This window comes from Annulohypoxylon truncatum (genome assembly GCF_022578515.1).
Source record: "Annulohypoxylon truncatum strain CBS 140777 unplaced genomic scaffold F4807scaffold_58, whole genome shotgun sequence".
NCBI classification, from domain to species: Eukaryota; Fungi; Ascomycota; class Sordariomycetes; order Xylariales; family Hypoxylaceae; genus Annulohypoxylon; species Annulohypoxylon truncatum.
The window spans coordinates 119,992-135,088 of NW_025953844.1; the positions used below are offsets into that span (position 1 = coordinate 119,992).

Here is a 15,097-nt window from a genome sequence, read left to right on the forward strand (position 1 = left end):
TGAATCTAGAATCGAGCTGTATCTAACTACATGCATCCGGACCCCAAGTTATGGGTACTTATATAATAGATCTATAAATATATCTCACGTAATCTATATACGTATCTAGAGCACTTCCAAGCTCTAAGGTAGTATCGACGACCCTTTGGGGAATCGCTTCAATGTGGCCCTACACACTAGGCGGGACCTCATTGGTCAGCCCAATATCAATAAAAATTCATAGCTGAACGCCATGTGCAAATCGTATATCAACCTAGAACACCCCATACAGTATTACGAATGTTATGAAACGAGAGTAATGTCACGTCCAAGAGTTTATGCGTTTAATTGATCTCTCGCAAGCCTGCTTCACAGTTTTCGGTGCGCGACGTAGTTGACCAAAACACTTCTCTTAGCATTTACTACTTGATATCAGTCAGAGACTGGAGGTATCACCGCGACACTTCGCAGAAACATCATCTCATGATTCATTAGATCATGTCAGGCAAGCCGTGAGGCTCTTGGCCCGGCTGCTTTTTGTCCCATCTGCAAACCATGGTATCCCATATTCCCTATAAAACAACACCAGCTGACCATACAAATACCGTGATCTCCCCGCTTATTTAGCAGCAGCAAATAGAAGGGTTTGAATATGGGGCAAAAGCAATCTTGAATGTAGGACAGCACGTGAAAATCAATACAGCTCGAGCCTCTTGAGGGTATCTTTCCTTTCGCCGTTTCTAGCCCATCGCAACCTTTCCCATATATCTTCTGGAACGAGCAACAAGCGAGAAAAGAAAGTTGTCGCGAGGCAGGGGCTTGTGTTTGAGTACGCGAAAGCCTCAACTCAAGCCTGGGGGGTATAGCGCTACCACCTGGCAGATACGATGAAATAAAGCAAACTAGATAAAAATAAGGAAAAATGTTGGAGCCGCAAAAGTATCGTCAGATGCCAACCCGCGCTAGGCAATCTTCAACTGGAGCGTCGGCGTTAAAAAAGAATGACCCCTACTACTTCGTCCTCGACGATTAGAACCTATTTATTCCATGGTTCGGCTAGGCGGGATACATCTAGTATCCTGAGCCATCCATCGGACCATTGAACGCAGGGTGATCCATGGCCATAAATTCGAGCAAGTCTACACCTCCTACATTGACTCCCTGGTCTGTCATAGTCACGTTGGAATTTTCTCCCATGTTCTGGAACAAACCTGGGCCGGGCGGGAGGTACCACATTTGATCGTCCGCCGTCCAGTCAGCCCCTGTTTCGAAGATGTTTTCGTTCATATTGGACGTCTCTACAACATTGCCGCTTAGCGCTGGCGTGGTAGGTCCAAACACCGAGGCCGACCCAGTCGGATAAGGGAAGTTGCCTGTAGTCAGGTCGAAAGGCGTTGCCGATACATTGCCAGATGGCGTGGAAGAACGTTCTAAAAGGCTCATTAATTTCTTTTCCAGAAGAGAAACAGGCACGAAATCCAAAAAAAAAAAAAAAAAAAAAAAAAAAAAAGACTTACTAGGGACACTAAGCTCGTCTCTGAATTTAGTATGGCTTAGATACCCGTTTTCGACGCCATTGGCCTGGATATGACCATGCCCATTCGTGATGATAATCTTGCTCTCGCCATTCGTACGTGGACTTTTACCTTCGCCGGATGTTGCTGGTGCGTATTTAAAACGGTCCCGGAGACGCGTTGTCAGAGACTCGAGCAAATCACCGAACCTAGTACCCAGATGAATATCATCGACGACGCAGGTTCGTAACGCGTCTACCGTGCGATCCAAAAGACCGATGCTCACTTCTACATCTGATTTTGGAGCACCTAGCGCAAATGTCTTGAGCAAGAACATGGCTCCACTGATGATGCGGAAGTAGGTTCGCACAGGGGCGTGTTTGAGGTAGCCTTCCTTTAGCAGACCTTCGACAACCGTCCGTAGAAGGTTTCTACACCCTTCTACTACTTCCTTGACATACTCCTGGTCTTCGTGACCGAAGCCACCCAGATGGCCAAGAGGCAAGTTACCAAGATAATTCTGTGTTTGAGGCGATAATTGTGGGTTTCCGACAGCTACACTATTCCCGTGCGCAGCATTAGTGGACGCTCCGGCGTTGACTGTGCAGCGTTCAACGACTGCCTGTAAGGCCAAGGAGTTGACGTATATTCGCACATATTCATATTCGATAGCCAATATGTGACGGATGTTCTCGGGCATGTCGAAGCGCTGGAACTCCCTCCACCAGTTCTTCAGGATCGGCTGGAATTCTTTGAGCGCTCTCGTGTAATTTCCGCTTTGTATGAGTTCCGTAGTATGTTTGCGGGATCGGAATAGCCTCTCGTTGCCCAGTTGCATGGCATCGCTCACTCCTACCCAACAATGGATGATCTGGTCATCTAGCTCGACATTGGGCACGTAGCTGAAAGCAGTGGACACAACAGATTGGGTGGTTCCCGGCGTATTTCCCTCGTTGGAGATCGGACGCCTCCCAGTGAGTGCTGGGTCGGTTTTCCGGATACTCTCCGGGACCATATTAGTCCATCCAAGGCGGCCAGCTAACTGCGTCAAGTAGACTAGCAGCAGGCGCTTGATTCGTGTCGCACGGAGGCGATATGCCTCATCCTCGTACTCCGGTCGCGTGATAGCGTTAGTTGCAAGTAGCTCATCGATATCATCGAAAACACCTAATTCATAAGCAAGTCCCAATGCGTTACTAAGTAGCATCCAACACATGCGGTCGCTTCTCCACGCAGGTTCAAGCCAACTTTCAATCCTCCGGCCTCCGACGTTCCCACCGAGACGCTGAGTGCCGTCATCGTCACCAAGATCCGGATGTGGCGCATTACGAGAGGGTAGCATAAGTTCGTCGATGGCCTCGTCAGGGGGGAAGTGGAGGGCGCGGGGATGCCACTCGGTCAGGATCATCAACGACTCGATTGTACCCAGCGTACGAAGACTTCCTTTCCTCAGACCCCGCCACGGCGCTGTGCTGGAAGTCTGTGACTCGTCGGCTCCAGACCCGCAGAAACCGCCGCCGAAGGCCTCTTGTCCCCAAAGGCACCTTTCAATCATCCTTCTAAGGTATCTCCATAGTTCTTCGTGGATTGCGTGGGACCTGCAATGCCCGCCCGTGGTCCTGATGCGATAATATCTCGAGGCAATGGTTAAAAGAGTGACAGTCAAGATTGGTTCTTCGGTCAACAAAGTAATATGAGAGGATGGGCTGCGAAAGGTCGGCGGCGAGATGGGCGTCATAGGTGATAGATATTCGTAGTAGCTAGAAGACAGGTTAGTGAAAGAAAAAGAAAAATCCCAGATCGTCGCTGCTGACTTACTATACTATATATTTTACGGCTTCCTCTTTCGTAAACCATCCAGCTCTCACAAATCTGAACCGTGACCAAGCTTCAAGCGCCTCATGGTATCCAGCTTCGCCTTCGACATTTAATCGACGCTCCATATCAGCCACTTCGTCAGTCTTGGTCGATGATTGCAACAGTGGATCGATTAGATCCACTGACTTGGACGCCGCGCGACCAGCTGGACGACCATTGAAATTAGAACTGTGATCTCGCGGTGTCTTGCGCCCAGGAACGGACACGGGCGATGGTTGAACGACAGAGGCGATATTTTCATGGCGCCTGTTCAAGTCATGCGGACTGGTAGTATAATCAGTAATTCGATCGTTTCGGACCATGCTAGTCAGACGAGACGGACTGACGGACCTATCGGTGGCAGCCTTATATAGCAGGTCGAGGGCGTCGTGGGGCCCGTAGACCTCCTTTCTCATGACACTCTGCGCTTCGAGATTCTCCAACTGAGCATTCGAATCTTCGCCAGCGTCCGCATAGCTTGTTCCCCTACTATTCTTCCTTCCGTCCTCGCGATCGGTGTTAGGCCGTCGTAAGGGTTGTGTCCTACCAGTCGAACCACCCGGAGTCAATGGTACACTGCTGTAAGATTTTCTCTCGACAAATGGAGGCGTGTCCTCGGAGTGAGGTCGCTTTCGAGCGTTACGCACGGTATACTCATCCTCTGGCTCGTCGATGTCATCGTCGTTCTTGCGCTTGCGTCGCGTGGCACTGAAAAAACACTCCTTGCTCTCGCGGCGACAGCGCACACAAGGGGGTTCATGAGGGTCATCTACACTTCCCAAGTCGCATCGCACCTTTCTCCTCCGACACGGAATGCAAGCCTGGTATACGCGTTTGTGTTGTGGAGGTTGGGATTGTTGTTGTTGAGACTGCGAATTGGAGAGGGAGTGGGAGTGCGCCGTATTTGCGGGGAGAGATTGGCGAGGCTGCTGAATGGTCGATGACATATTGCCGGCAGGTGCGGCGAGATTCTCATATTGAGACATGGTCTGATCCAGTGGTGCTATCCTTCTGGTCGGCTCGGGCTCCAGTTCCAGCGCCAGCTCCAACTCGAGCTATGACTTCCTGCACACGCATCAACAGAAGGCGAAACACCCGGCGCGCGCCGACCGCTGCTCGGCTTACGACGGGATTTCGAAGTCTTATACGACGAAGGAGGCGAAAGAGCGACAAGTAGTTGGGGTTCCGACGGAGTGGGACAAATCGAATCTATCAATTGGGAGAGTCTATAATAACCCGATCCCTACTTAAGACAGGTCGGCAGACGAGTGAAGTGGGTTTTCTTCGGATTTGCGGGGACCAGAGGCCGAGACAGCTGAGACGAAGATCGATGCTGCTACAGTACGTGAGACAGTATGTATACAGTACATATAAGGTGCTATGGTGGAAGCTACGGACAAGGTTGAGTTATCGCGGGTCAGGTGGTCGCGACCCAGGTCGTAGGTACCTAGTTGGCAGAAGGGTAGAATCGGTAAGATGGGTTGACCAGGTAGTCTAAGTATAAGTGATGACGGATATGGGCGCCACAAATAAGAGGGAGATAATTCGTAAGATCTAGTAGAGTGAATTTCTAACGAGCCTTTCTCGGATTTGACTCTTTGCTCTGATAAGCCGTAGCCTATAGGTAGCCGGTTCTAGTTTGTAATCGGAAAAGAGAACAATGGGATTTAAGAATTGCAGACGTTACGATTGGAGCGGATGATAACCTTGGAACCTTGAGAGGCACCCGCAGTTCCACCCAGTCCACCGTAGTCCGGGGGGTGTTGAGGCAATCAGATACCGCGATTGCTCCTTTGCCAACGAAACCAATGAAATGATGGCGCAGAGTGGGATAACGTAGGATTTGTCTGTAGGATTAATGTAGGTGAGATGTGAAATTGGGGAGTGCGTATTGTATAAGATAACTTTTTATTGTTTTCTAAGTTTCTCCTGACCTTGGAATCGAATTGAGGTACCTTGGGTATGTAGACATGTACATAGGTAGGTAGTTTCTCTTTCCAAGTTTCACCGATTAGTATTCCTGCCAATGGAAGCCGCACTCGTACAGTACCTCTCAGGTTAGGCAGGCGCTGAAATTTAATCAATCGGGAGTCGGTGAAGGTGCTATGCCATTGTATTATGGATGCGTTCAAATATCGAGACCTTCAATGTTCAGCTTTCTTTTAGTAATGCCATAAGTACATATATTCTAAATAACAGCTGAATTTGAAGGTACCTAGGGACTTACGTATTAGCCCAGCCACCTAATGAATTATGTAGTACAGACCATGGCATTGAGCCAACGACGATTGCATTCATGCAATTGATACTAAAAGCGGTAATCCTATGTCACCAATAGAAACCCGATGAGTGGCTCGGCAGAAGCAGGATGACATGATCACGTTACCGTTCTGCGTGACCTACCTATCCCATCACTATCCTTTCACCTTCATTTACACCTAGTTCTTTCCGGGTTCACCTTGAAATGAGGAAAACGCCGTGGTGGCACCTTCCCTCCCCATTCCCCTCCGCTCTCCGCCCTCTCCGCAAGGCCCACTAAATACAGCAACACCTACCTGGTATCCGTGCATAGCGTCCATCAGACGACGATCCTCTTAGCCTCGCTCGTGGCTTGTGATGTCATTTTCAGCTCGACAAGGCGCATGAGGCTTAATACATACAACAATCCCACATGGTATCCATGAAATAGTGAAATTTATAAGCACAACTGACAAGTATGTTTCAATAGGTTCATGTATACTTTGTTATATATCATTAGGTAGGTATAGTATATATTCATTATAAGGCGACTGACCCGATATGAGGTTAAGATCTTTGGTGGGACTTGTATATATTTAGCGTGAAAGGTTATGTATGTATACATTGTAGTTATATTCCAATAAACCAACCAATCGGCCTTCCTCCTTTAGCTACATACATAAGCACGGTATAAAATCCACAAATCACGCGTACATATGGATTTCACGTACAGAGCTAGGCAGGTCGTGTAAGTACCTGTCATTTTGACGCCTCCTTTTTGGATCGTACATATGAGCATCCGATTAAGTTATCCCTTGCGGCTTACCGCATCTCTATGCGCGCATAATGCCTACCACATAATACCTATCAAAAATGGATGTCACAATGTACGGATTCGAGATATCGCACTGCTCTCGTTTCAAAAATCCTTCGATGGCATTCGTCGGGAGACTGACTACAGGGTATCTATCGCGTGGGGCGTTTAAACGCAACCATACGCCAATGTCACCATTGCCACCTGCCTGACACTTAAAAAGAGGTGCCTTGCCTAAACCTTCAACGCCGATGCCAATGCAATGCAACCTAATTCTGCGAAGAGAAGATATGACCAAGAGACTGTCCCCAGTCCGTACGAACGCCAACCATCGAGATCTGTGATCAGTCTAAGAGATAGTCTTAATCTCAACCTATAGCGAATTAGTTGTATATACGAAAGGCCTCAATATAGTGCGCGCGCTTACTAAGAAGTCCCAGATCATCTTGGCCAAACTGTCGGGGAGGGTAAACAAGTCCACGGTGAATTCGCCATTCTCAACATCATTCTTCGTGTAGGTGTCCTCCGTACCGTGATCGTGGATCATCTGGATTACATGAAGAAGATCATCCTCGTTCAGCTTGGTAAGACCGTCGGCCATCTTCTCGAAGTCGTAGGCAGCCTTCTTCTTCTTTAGATCATTGGTCTTGCGAGACTTGGCAGCGGCCTTAGAATCATCGTCGTTGGGAATCGGGCCGGTCTCTCGGAGGATAGACAGGAGAGCCTGAGAAGGATTCTTGAAAGTGACCGATTGTACGACTTCGTATCGAGGGGACTGGAAGTTCAGATCGTGGTAGACGGTAGTCTTACCGCCCTTCTCGGTGGTGAATAGGTCAATGGACATCTCGAACTCGCCCCAGCCCTCATTGGCGCATGTAAATGGTGGGTCCACAAATGCTACAACATCCTTAGTCAGTCATGGGAGTTCGAGAACTCAGAATCGGCTCGCGCACTCAAGGGCAAGCGCGATTCGAAGATGCTTACTCTGATGAGTCTTGTCCTCGAAAGAAGGGTGAAGGTTGTAAGTGACCTTGGTGAAGCAGTTGGCGGGGTGATCGTTACCGGCCTGGTCAAGTACGTAGATCTTCACAGACCATTCCTTCATCGGGAACTCGGGCATTGGTGAAGGCTTCGGACTATTTGGACATAGCAAATTAGCAATTATGTAGAATGGAGTGATACCTATATAGGTAGAGACCAATTGAAGCGGATTGATGGTGTTGCGACTCACATGTTGTGTTGCTCGGTAACGAGCTTGATGCTGCGCTTAAGTTTCATAATCGCGTCAGTATTCCCTCAAAACATTGAACGCCAAAAATAGATGGATATTTCTCTGTCGATAGGAAGGGCGGAGAGGATTTCCAAGATTAAGTAAAAACTCACTTCGACGTGCATTGTGTTCGATTGCGATTGCGATTTCGATCTGGGCTCTGATTGCGGTTGCGATTGCAATTGCTAGAGTATTAGGAGTTAGAAGTTAGAAGTTATACATTTATCAAAAGGTTCAATGTTGGGAAGATGTGGCAAGCGCGATACATACCTCCCCCAGCTGGCAGCTCTTCCTGGTTCTGGGCGCCATCTCGGATAATCTTGGTACCGCTCAAGGCGCTAGTGTGCTAGTGTGTGGAGCTTGACTCGGATTAACATATCTTCCGAGCCCGTGGCACGTGATAATGAAAGGATAAAGATTTGGATTTGAGACTGGTCTGGGGTTTTTATCACGTGCATATCGGACTGATTACGTAGATTTCAGATTAGATAATAGACTAGTACTAATCCAGTATGGTTCCAGAGATACCTAGATACATAGGTACCAAGTACGCGGATACTCTGATAGCTGCGCGCCCACATTACGTACATTCAATGCTGGATGATGGAATATCACCACACAGGTGGAAGGTACTTACATTCGAGGAAAGTACTATGTAGGTATATATTTGATAAATTAGGTACCTAATCTATTTCTCTTAGGACCTACATATTCAAATATTCTTCTCCCCTTCAACATCATCATGTCTCAAGGCGTCGTTGATAGTTCAAAGTACCTCTGCAATCATATACTCGAATCGAATATAACCCTTTCTATCTTAATATTTCCTAAACGCAAATTACAATGATATTGACGTTCCCGGAACAGCCTGCTCTTTCTCGCCTCTACTACCTACGGGGCGGGTTTCGGTGAAAATAGAAGCTATTTGTATACCTAGGTGCCTTTCCAAAGTGCTTTCCAAGAAAGCAATCAGTCCCTATTTAAAACAGTGCGATAAAATAGGTCTAGGAAGCCATCAAGGTCACTCACTAAAGGCCATCATGGAATTCATGGGTTTATAAGACCAACAAGGGACTCTCGGTTCCACCAGTCGGCCTACACCCTTGAAGATAATGACAAGTCAATTAGAGTTAGCGGAAGACGTCGTTGGCGTATAGAGGGCACCGGTTGATATATGTTGGCCGAAGACCGGATAGGTCCGCGTGACGTTGTGTTACAAAGACGAAGTAACACGGCGGACTCGGTGAGGATGATAACGCACCCAGGTCTGCTTCGGTCCTGTATATATCAGATGTTATGCAAGGACGATAGGATCTCGCGAAGTCTATAGGATGCCCTAACATTTCCCGATCCACACGTGTAATACACGAACCTTGAAGAGCCGCAAAGGTTGTGGGGATAAAAAGATGTATGCCGAACTATAAACTCACCGCATCCTTCATTTGCGGTCCATTCCACGTGCTTTGGACCTTAATAATATCTTTACTTCCTAACCAACTCTACAACCTACCAATTCTTCCGGAATCATTAGCTAGCAGACCGAGATCAGAAACACCGATGCAATGGAGAGACAAGGTAAAGAAGCATCAACCACCACCAAGGCCGTGGGCAGCGAGGCTGAGGAGGGGGTATCATCGGGATCTATATCTATGCACGCTGCGGAAGGCCAACGGTTCGATGTGAAGGCGACGAAACGACTGCTGAGAAAAATCGACATCCATATCCTTCCCATCATGTGTCTTATCTGCCTGTTAGTTAGCTCGCAGTATCTCAATGGGGTCAAGAGGGAGGAGAAACGCACCTTTCTCTGCTAACGTATGGATATTAGACTTTGCTTTCTCGATCGTGCAAATATTGGAAATGCCCGGCTAGATAACTTAGAGTCAGATCTTCACCTCGTCGGCCTGCAGTATAATGACTGTCTCGCCATCCTGTTCCCATTCTATGTAATGGCAGAAATACCTAGCAACATCATGATGAAGGTCAGATTGCCGTGGACGGTTTTAACTATAGTCTTCACCATCTTGATTCATGACTTTTCTTTTCGTACGTCGACACCACAATATCCTGGTTGCTGACAAGTCTATATCTAAAGCATACAAAACCATCCACATGGTTAGCATTCATCATGTTCGCTTGGTCTGCTTGCATTATCGGGCAGGGTTTCGTGACGAACTACCAGGGGCTTATGGCTACACGGGCACTCCTTGGGACCTTCGAGGGTGGCTTCTTCCCCGGCATCAACTTCTATATCACCCAATGGTATCCTAGGAACGAGTGTGGTTTGCGTATGGCCATCATCTTCTCGTCTGCGACCATTGCCGGCGCTCTCGGGGGCATTGTGGCGCGCGGCATCGCTGAGATGAGCGGCGTCGGTGGGCTTTCCGCATGGTCCTGGATTTTCATTATTGAGGGCCTCGCGAGCATTGTCGTCTCGGTTCTAGCGTATTGGGCTATTCACGGTTATCCTGCAAGGTGAGAACTAAACGCCATAGCTACAGAATTAAACCAATCTAACAAGATATACTCGTGTATATTAGTGCGCATTTCCTAACCCCGGCCGAGCGGCATGAGGTGGAAAGGCGTCTCATAGCAGACTCGGGCTCTCTCTCCAACGACTTCGACGTCAAGTACATCTGGCAGGCATTCTTGGACTGGAAGATCTACGTCCACATGGTCATCTGCATGGGCGGTTTCTGCGCTGTTTACTCCTTCTCGCTTTTCCTGCCTACCATCATCAAGAACATGGGTTACTCAGCCAACAACGCGCAGCTCATGAGCGCTCCGCCCTACGTCCTCGCTTGCCTTTTCGCCATTACCGGGAGTCGATTGGCCGATCGGTGTCGTCAGCGCGGCGTTTTCCTGCTAGGCTTCCAGCTCGTCGCGATATTGGGACTCGCCATGCTCGCCGCGAGCGTGAACCCAACTATCCAATATGCAGGAACGGTATTTGCCGCCGTCGGTAAGTTGTACCTGTTTGGATAACCAACATGCAAGTGGCCTGAAACGGGAATTGACCTCGCCGGGGAGGCAAATACAGGAATCTACCCCCAGATCCCACTCGGTCTGGCGTGGAACGGTAGCAACATCGGTGGCAGCCTCAAGCGCGCAACTGGAATCGCTATGCAGGTCGCGGGAGGGAACTTGGGGGGAATTATTGCCTCGTATGTCTACCTGGCGAGGGATGCGCCGCGTTACATCGTCGGTCATAGCATCTTGATCGGATCCGTCGGGTCAGTCTGCTGAAACACCTCCTCGTACCAATGCGTGTTCTCTAACTCGTATTCTTGTTACAGACTCGCCTTCATCATGACGCTGTTTATGACGATTTGGTGCCGTGGGGAAAATGCTCGGCGCGATACTATCGCAAGACAAACACTAATAGTGGAGTTGACCGTGGAGCAGAAGATGCAGGAACGGGAACTCGCGGACGGAGTCCCGTGGTTTAGGTATACCATCTGATATCAAGGCAGGTGGGGATATTCTCTATGACAATGGAAACCATTGCTCCAGATATCAACTCGTGAGCTACGTCTGGGTGGTAGGCTAGACATATACCCCCTTCCCACCCGATCAACCATGTAAGGCCTCTCGTAGCCTCTCACGAATCACTATGATACACGCAATAGGATTCCAAGATCGAACACGTTTACGTGATGAATTGCAGCAGTAACACGTTTTGAATAGAGTTAGAAAGTCTCTCCTCATAATGGCCCCAACATCCACCCCAGACCAACACACCATCTGTACCAGACCTAAAGCAACTACCATTCTTTTGCGTCCTGCTCTGAGGGCACGCTGAGAGATTAGCTCGGACGTGTCACTCGCGAAGATCTGACAAAGATTTGCTTCTTTAGTAACGAAGAACGAGAATGCTGGTTGGTCTAACAAGTAACCGATGGAGAAATAGCAACCCGCGCATGCTATGCAGTTATATCCCAGCACTTCCGCTTAAGTCAATACGCCCAGCATGAGCTCATTCCTTTTTGCTACCTAGGTATTTGTGGTGATTTAAAAACGTGGTTTTCGTATACAGAGAATATATGATCAGGCCAATGCGCCCTAAAATCATATAATCCCACCGGGTGGATCGTAGCCAACCCCTCTCGCATTCCCGGCACCCAGACCGGCGCTGCCTGGGGTTTCGGCGTCCGCTTGTGCCGTGTTCGTTTTCCGTAGCATGAACATAGGCTTCTTCCCTTCCTTATCCAATTGCTTAAAAAGGATCAATGGTTTTTCGTGCAGACCCAAACATCGTTCTTGGTCGCCGTAGACGATGTAAAGCGCGTACTGATCCCACGGAGCATTTATCTGGTACTTCTTCAGGGCCGCGGGGAGAACTTTGTAGCAAGGATCATCCATACTGACCCTGAACGACTTAAAGATCTCAACCGAAGCTGAGTTAGAGCCGGGCGTCTCGGGAACGGGGGTTTGCATTCGCCGTGGGGCGACGGGCTTGGAGCCGTAACCGTGCTCGCTTTCCGAGAACGTCGTACGGCTGGACGGTGTCTGGCGGTCGTCGGATCGATAAGAACGGGAGGCAAGGGTGGCACTGCCTAAAGTTGGAGGCGAGGTAGGCGAGGGTATGTTCGGAGAATAACCGGGTGATGTGGCCTGGCCGGAGCCGTTCATGGCGGCTAGATGCGAAGACGACAAGACAGCTCTTTCGGCGGCATTCGCGGGGTCTAGGGTTTGCTCTACCGAAGGCCGCTCATGAGTAGTCTGCAGATGAGTTGGGGATGTGCTCTTGGGATTCGTACCAAGGACGATCTTCTTGGTAGAGTACTGTCGCTTTAGACCACTCGAGGACTGATCTGACGAAGGGGTAGGAGCGGGAGGAGAAACTGTTGAGGCCTCGTAACCATAACCTCCCTGGTTGTTGGATAGGTGAGGCAGAGGCTGCTGCGCGTCCTTAGCGAGGCGCAAAGCCGGTAACATATCTTCGCGCAGCCGCCTGAAGTCTTCGGTCATACGTCGTAAGTCCTGTTCCAAGAAACCCATCCTCTCGTCTCGGAGACGAAGTTGCTCAACCAGGTGCTTAATATCCTTCAGAGTCGCGGTGGCGTACTGAGCTTCGGCGTCGGCGGCTGTATTAAGGGAAAAAGGTAGGTGGGTTAATCGACGGCAACGTTAGGGGGCGCATTACAAGGGGAGGGGCAGGAAAAAATAGACGAACGTACATAGTGGCACATAGTGATCGCTTTCTATAGGAACGTCCTGTGCCTTTTTCACATCATAAACGCTTTTTAGTATTGTCAAGCGATGACCGACACTGGTCACTCCCATAGCCTTGAGGTCATCGTGCAGTAGAGCCACTAAAGCTTCGCCGACGATCTCGTTCTCTGGGACAAGGGGGGGGCTCACGTTAGAACGATGATCATGACGATAGCAACAACAAACAAACAACGAGCGATCGCGAAAACGCACCGATAAATCGATCTGAGTACTGCTGTAACCCAATACTCGCGATGAAATCTGCACATTCCTCGGCATCCCATTCAGATATTATAGTCTCGGGTAATCTGTCGGCGCTGCTGCGGTGGCCGTAGGTAGTAGGCGTGTGTTCGGTAGAGGAACGGCCCTCGGAGTCGGTTGGGGATATTTCAGAATCGGTGGCGAGCACTGGCGAGCTGGTATGAACACTCCTCTCGTACTCGTCGTCGGCGTCGGATTCCGCGTATGCGGTGCCGGAATCGAAGTTCATCGTCGATTTTGCTGGAGGCAGACCAAAGGCCTCTTTCAATCTAAGGTGGGAATAGTTTTGAGATTGTGGCGTTGTCTAGGTTGTGTCGTTCCTTGCGTTTCAGAATGATCTTTTTTCTTTTTCTCTTTTGCTTCTTCCTCTCTCGGTTTCGGTGTCTCTCCTTCTCTTTCACCCCTCCTTTTCGCTCTTCTTTCGATAGGATTGTTCAAAGACAGACGTCCAAGAACAACGAGGGCCCTACAACGGCTTGATTTTCGATAACTAGCTCCCCAGTGACGCTTTCTCTTCGCAGGATATCTCTAGAAAAGCCCACACTAATCGAATTCCGAGTTATCGGGAATAGTATAGATACATGTAAAACGGTATTTCGAATTTAGCGACAACAATGAGCAAAAATGGTTGTTGGACGGACGGAAACGCTGTATAGGGGAAGTGAGCGAGCGTGTGATTTTCGAGGGAGCAAATGGTTAGAGACGAGAGTCGCAGTCGTATTGTAGTTGGGTAATTGTTGTTGTTTGAGCTGGAATTTGGTTGCTAACGATTGATTTGAGCCCTGAAGGTTGCAAAAATGAAAATAAGAGCCTAGAAGCCGGAAGCCAAAACCTACCTAGTAGCACCCAGAACACTGAAGACCTAGGTAGGTGGTACCTACATACATACATGAAAACTTAGCAGCGCTTTGCAAACTGCCCAGTACAGGTGGGACCCGCTTCGCGTTCAACTCAAACTGGAACCTTACCTACTACTAGGTACATATGGAGGTACCTAGTACCTTGGAAAGTCTATCCCTGGTGGAAAGTTCCCAGGTTCCTTACTGGTCCATACTACGCAAAAGCGATTTCAATGTTGCCCTAGCGATCCCCTAACGATGCATATGCATTGGTCCTATTGGCCAGCTGCACTACTTCTGTACCCGTCCCTGCCCGTCCCTGCCCTTCCAAATTGAAACTGCACAGCATAAAGAGGGATACACAGCCCCAAGGCCAGTTGTACATAAACTGCCGGGCGTTTCTGAGGCTACCGTTCATGTACCATAGCGGGCTTGCAGAAGTAGTTAGATACATTGTAGCCGCTGCTTGGCACCCCTTCCTCGCTTTTGCTCTGTGCAGGTGGGAGAACTTCGAACGGACCACCATTTTAAACCAGTGTGGACCTCCAGTGTGGACCTCTTCCAGCCCGCAATTTAAGTGGATCAGCACCCCCCGTTATTGTAATCACCAATTTACGTATATTTGAAGTCTACTTCGTACGTCTGCGCCAGTGCGCGTCTACTTATGTACATATCATTATCGATTATTCACCTTGCCCCCCCCCACCCCCTGCTCGCTGTGACAAGGTCAAAAACTCTCTTTTTGTTGATCAAGATCGGTGCCACTACATGGGTAACTTTCAAGGAAATAAACTTAGGTATCTATCCTTCCTAGATACGTACATACGTACAACGCAAACGAGCTTCGTGGATATATCCTTTGACGGCGCCGGGCCTGTGGGCTATTTTCGATTTACTAACAACCCATTAGACCTTCTCCCAGCATCGGGTCGGCCTAATGTTGCACTCGCTTCTATCAACCCAGCGGCTCGCACCTTTCATCATTCGTCATCTATCAATATTGACCTGCAGTTTTTATGTATTATGGACGAATGATAATATTTATAGGTAGGCGAGAGTTTTGCTCTGATTGGTAAATCATAAAGCTTAGCAATTTAGCGTACAAATCGTA

General features: G+C 48.8%; 4 protein-coding genes across 4 annotated transcripts; 1 reads left to right on the top strand and 3 right to left on the bottom strand.

Annotated features, from left to right (window-relative positions):
• Positions 1–1,050: 1,050 nt before the first annotated feature.
• F4807DRAFT_454704 (uncharacterized protein) lies at positions 1,051–4,336 on the bottom strand (the record flags this gene model as incomplete). Its single annotated transcript, XM_048000612.1, has 2 exons — positions 1,051–3,253; positions 3,312–4,336. The coding sequence occupies 2 exons, from the start codon at positions 4,334–4,336 to the stop codon at positions 1,051–1,053; spliced, it is 3,228 nt and encodes a 1,075-aa protein (XP_047848905.1).
• A 2,004-nt stretch (positions 4,337–6,340) lies between these two features.
• F4807DRAFT_447537 (SAS complex, SAS5 subunit/transcription initiation factor IID, subunit 14) lies at positions 6,341–7,971 on the bottom strand. The gene is made up of 5 exons (XM_047999886.1): positions 7,786–7,971; positions 7,634–7,668; positions 7,387–7,538; positions 6,830–7,299; positions 6,341–6,775 (listed from the first exon to the last, which is right to left on the bottom strand). Exons 1-5 carry the CDS (start codon positions 7,795–7,797, stop codon positions 6,752–6,754), a joined length of 693 nt encoding a protein of 230 aa, XP_047848906.1. The 5' UTR covers positions 7,798–7,971; the 3' UTR covers positions 6,341–6,751.
• Positions 7,972–9,321: 1,350 nt separating this feature from the next.
• On the top strand, positions 9,322–11,134 carry F4807DRAFT_454706 (high-affinity nicotinic acid transporter; the record flags this gene model as incomplete). Its single annotated transcript, XM_048000613.1, has 6 exons — positions 9,322–9,422; positions 9,501–9,654; positions 9,768–10,147; positions 10,213–10,634; positions 10,713–10,905; positions 10,969–11,134. The coding sequence occupies 6 exons, from the start codon at positions 9,322–9,324 to the stop codon at positions 11,132–11,134; spliced, it is 1,416 nt and encodes a 471-aa protein (XP_047848907.1).
• Positions 11,135–11,591: 457 nt separating this feature from the next.
• On the bottom strand, positions 11,592–13,562 carry F4807DRAFT_336337 (uncharacterized protein). Its single transcript, XM_047995332.1, has 3 exons — positions 13,100–13,562; positions 12,853–13,014; positions 11,592–12,759 (listed from the first exon to the last, which is right to left on the bottom strand). Exons 1-3 carry the CDS (start codon positions 13,374–13,376, stop codon positions 11,741–11,743), a joined length of 1,458 nt encoding a protein of 485 aa, XP_047848908.1. The 5' UTR covers positions 13,377–13,562; the 3' UTR covers positions 11,592–11,740.
• Positions 13,563–15,097: the final 1,535 nt, after the last annotated feature.

Coding starts and splice junctions, on each gene's coding strand:
- F4807DRAFT_336337 (XM_047995332.1), bottom strand. CDS start 13,376: ATGAACTTCGATTCCGGCACCGCATACGCGGAATCCGACGCCGACGAC. Junction 13,015..13,099: donor GTACTCAGATCGATTTATCG/GTGCGTTTTCGC, acceptor CCCTTGTCCCAG/AGAACGAGATCGTCGGCGAA. Junction 12,760..12,852: donor CGATCACTATGTGCCACTAT/GTACGTTCGTCT, acceptor CCCTTAATACAG/CCGCCGACGCCGAAGCTCAG.
- F4807DRAFT_447537 (XM_047999886.1), bottom strand. Junction 7,300..7,386: donor CGAGGACAAGACTCATCAGA/GTAAGCATCTTC, acceptor AGGATGTTGTAG/CATTTGTGGACCCACCATTT. Junction 6,776..6,829: donor AGATGATCTGGGACTTCTTA/GTAAGCGCGCGC, acceptor AATTCGCTATAG/GTTGAGATTAAGACTATCTC.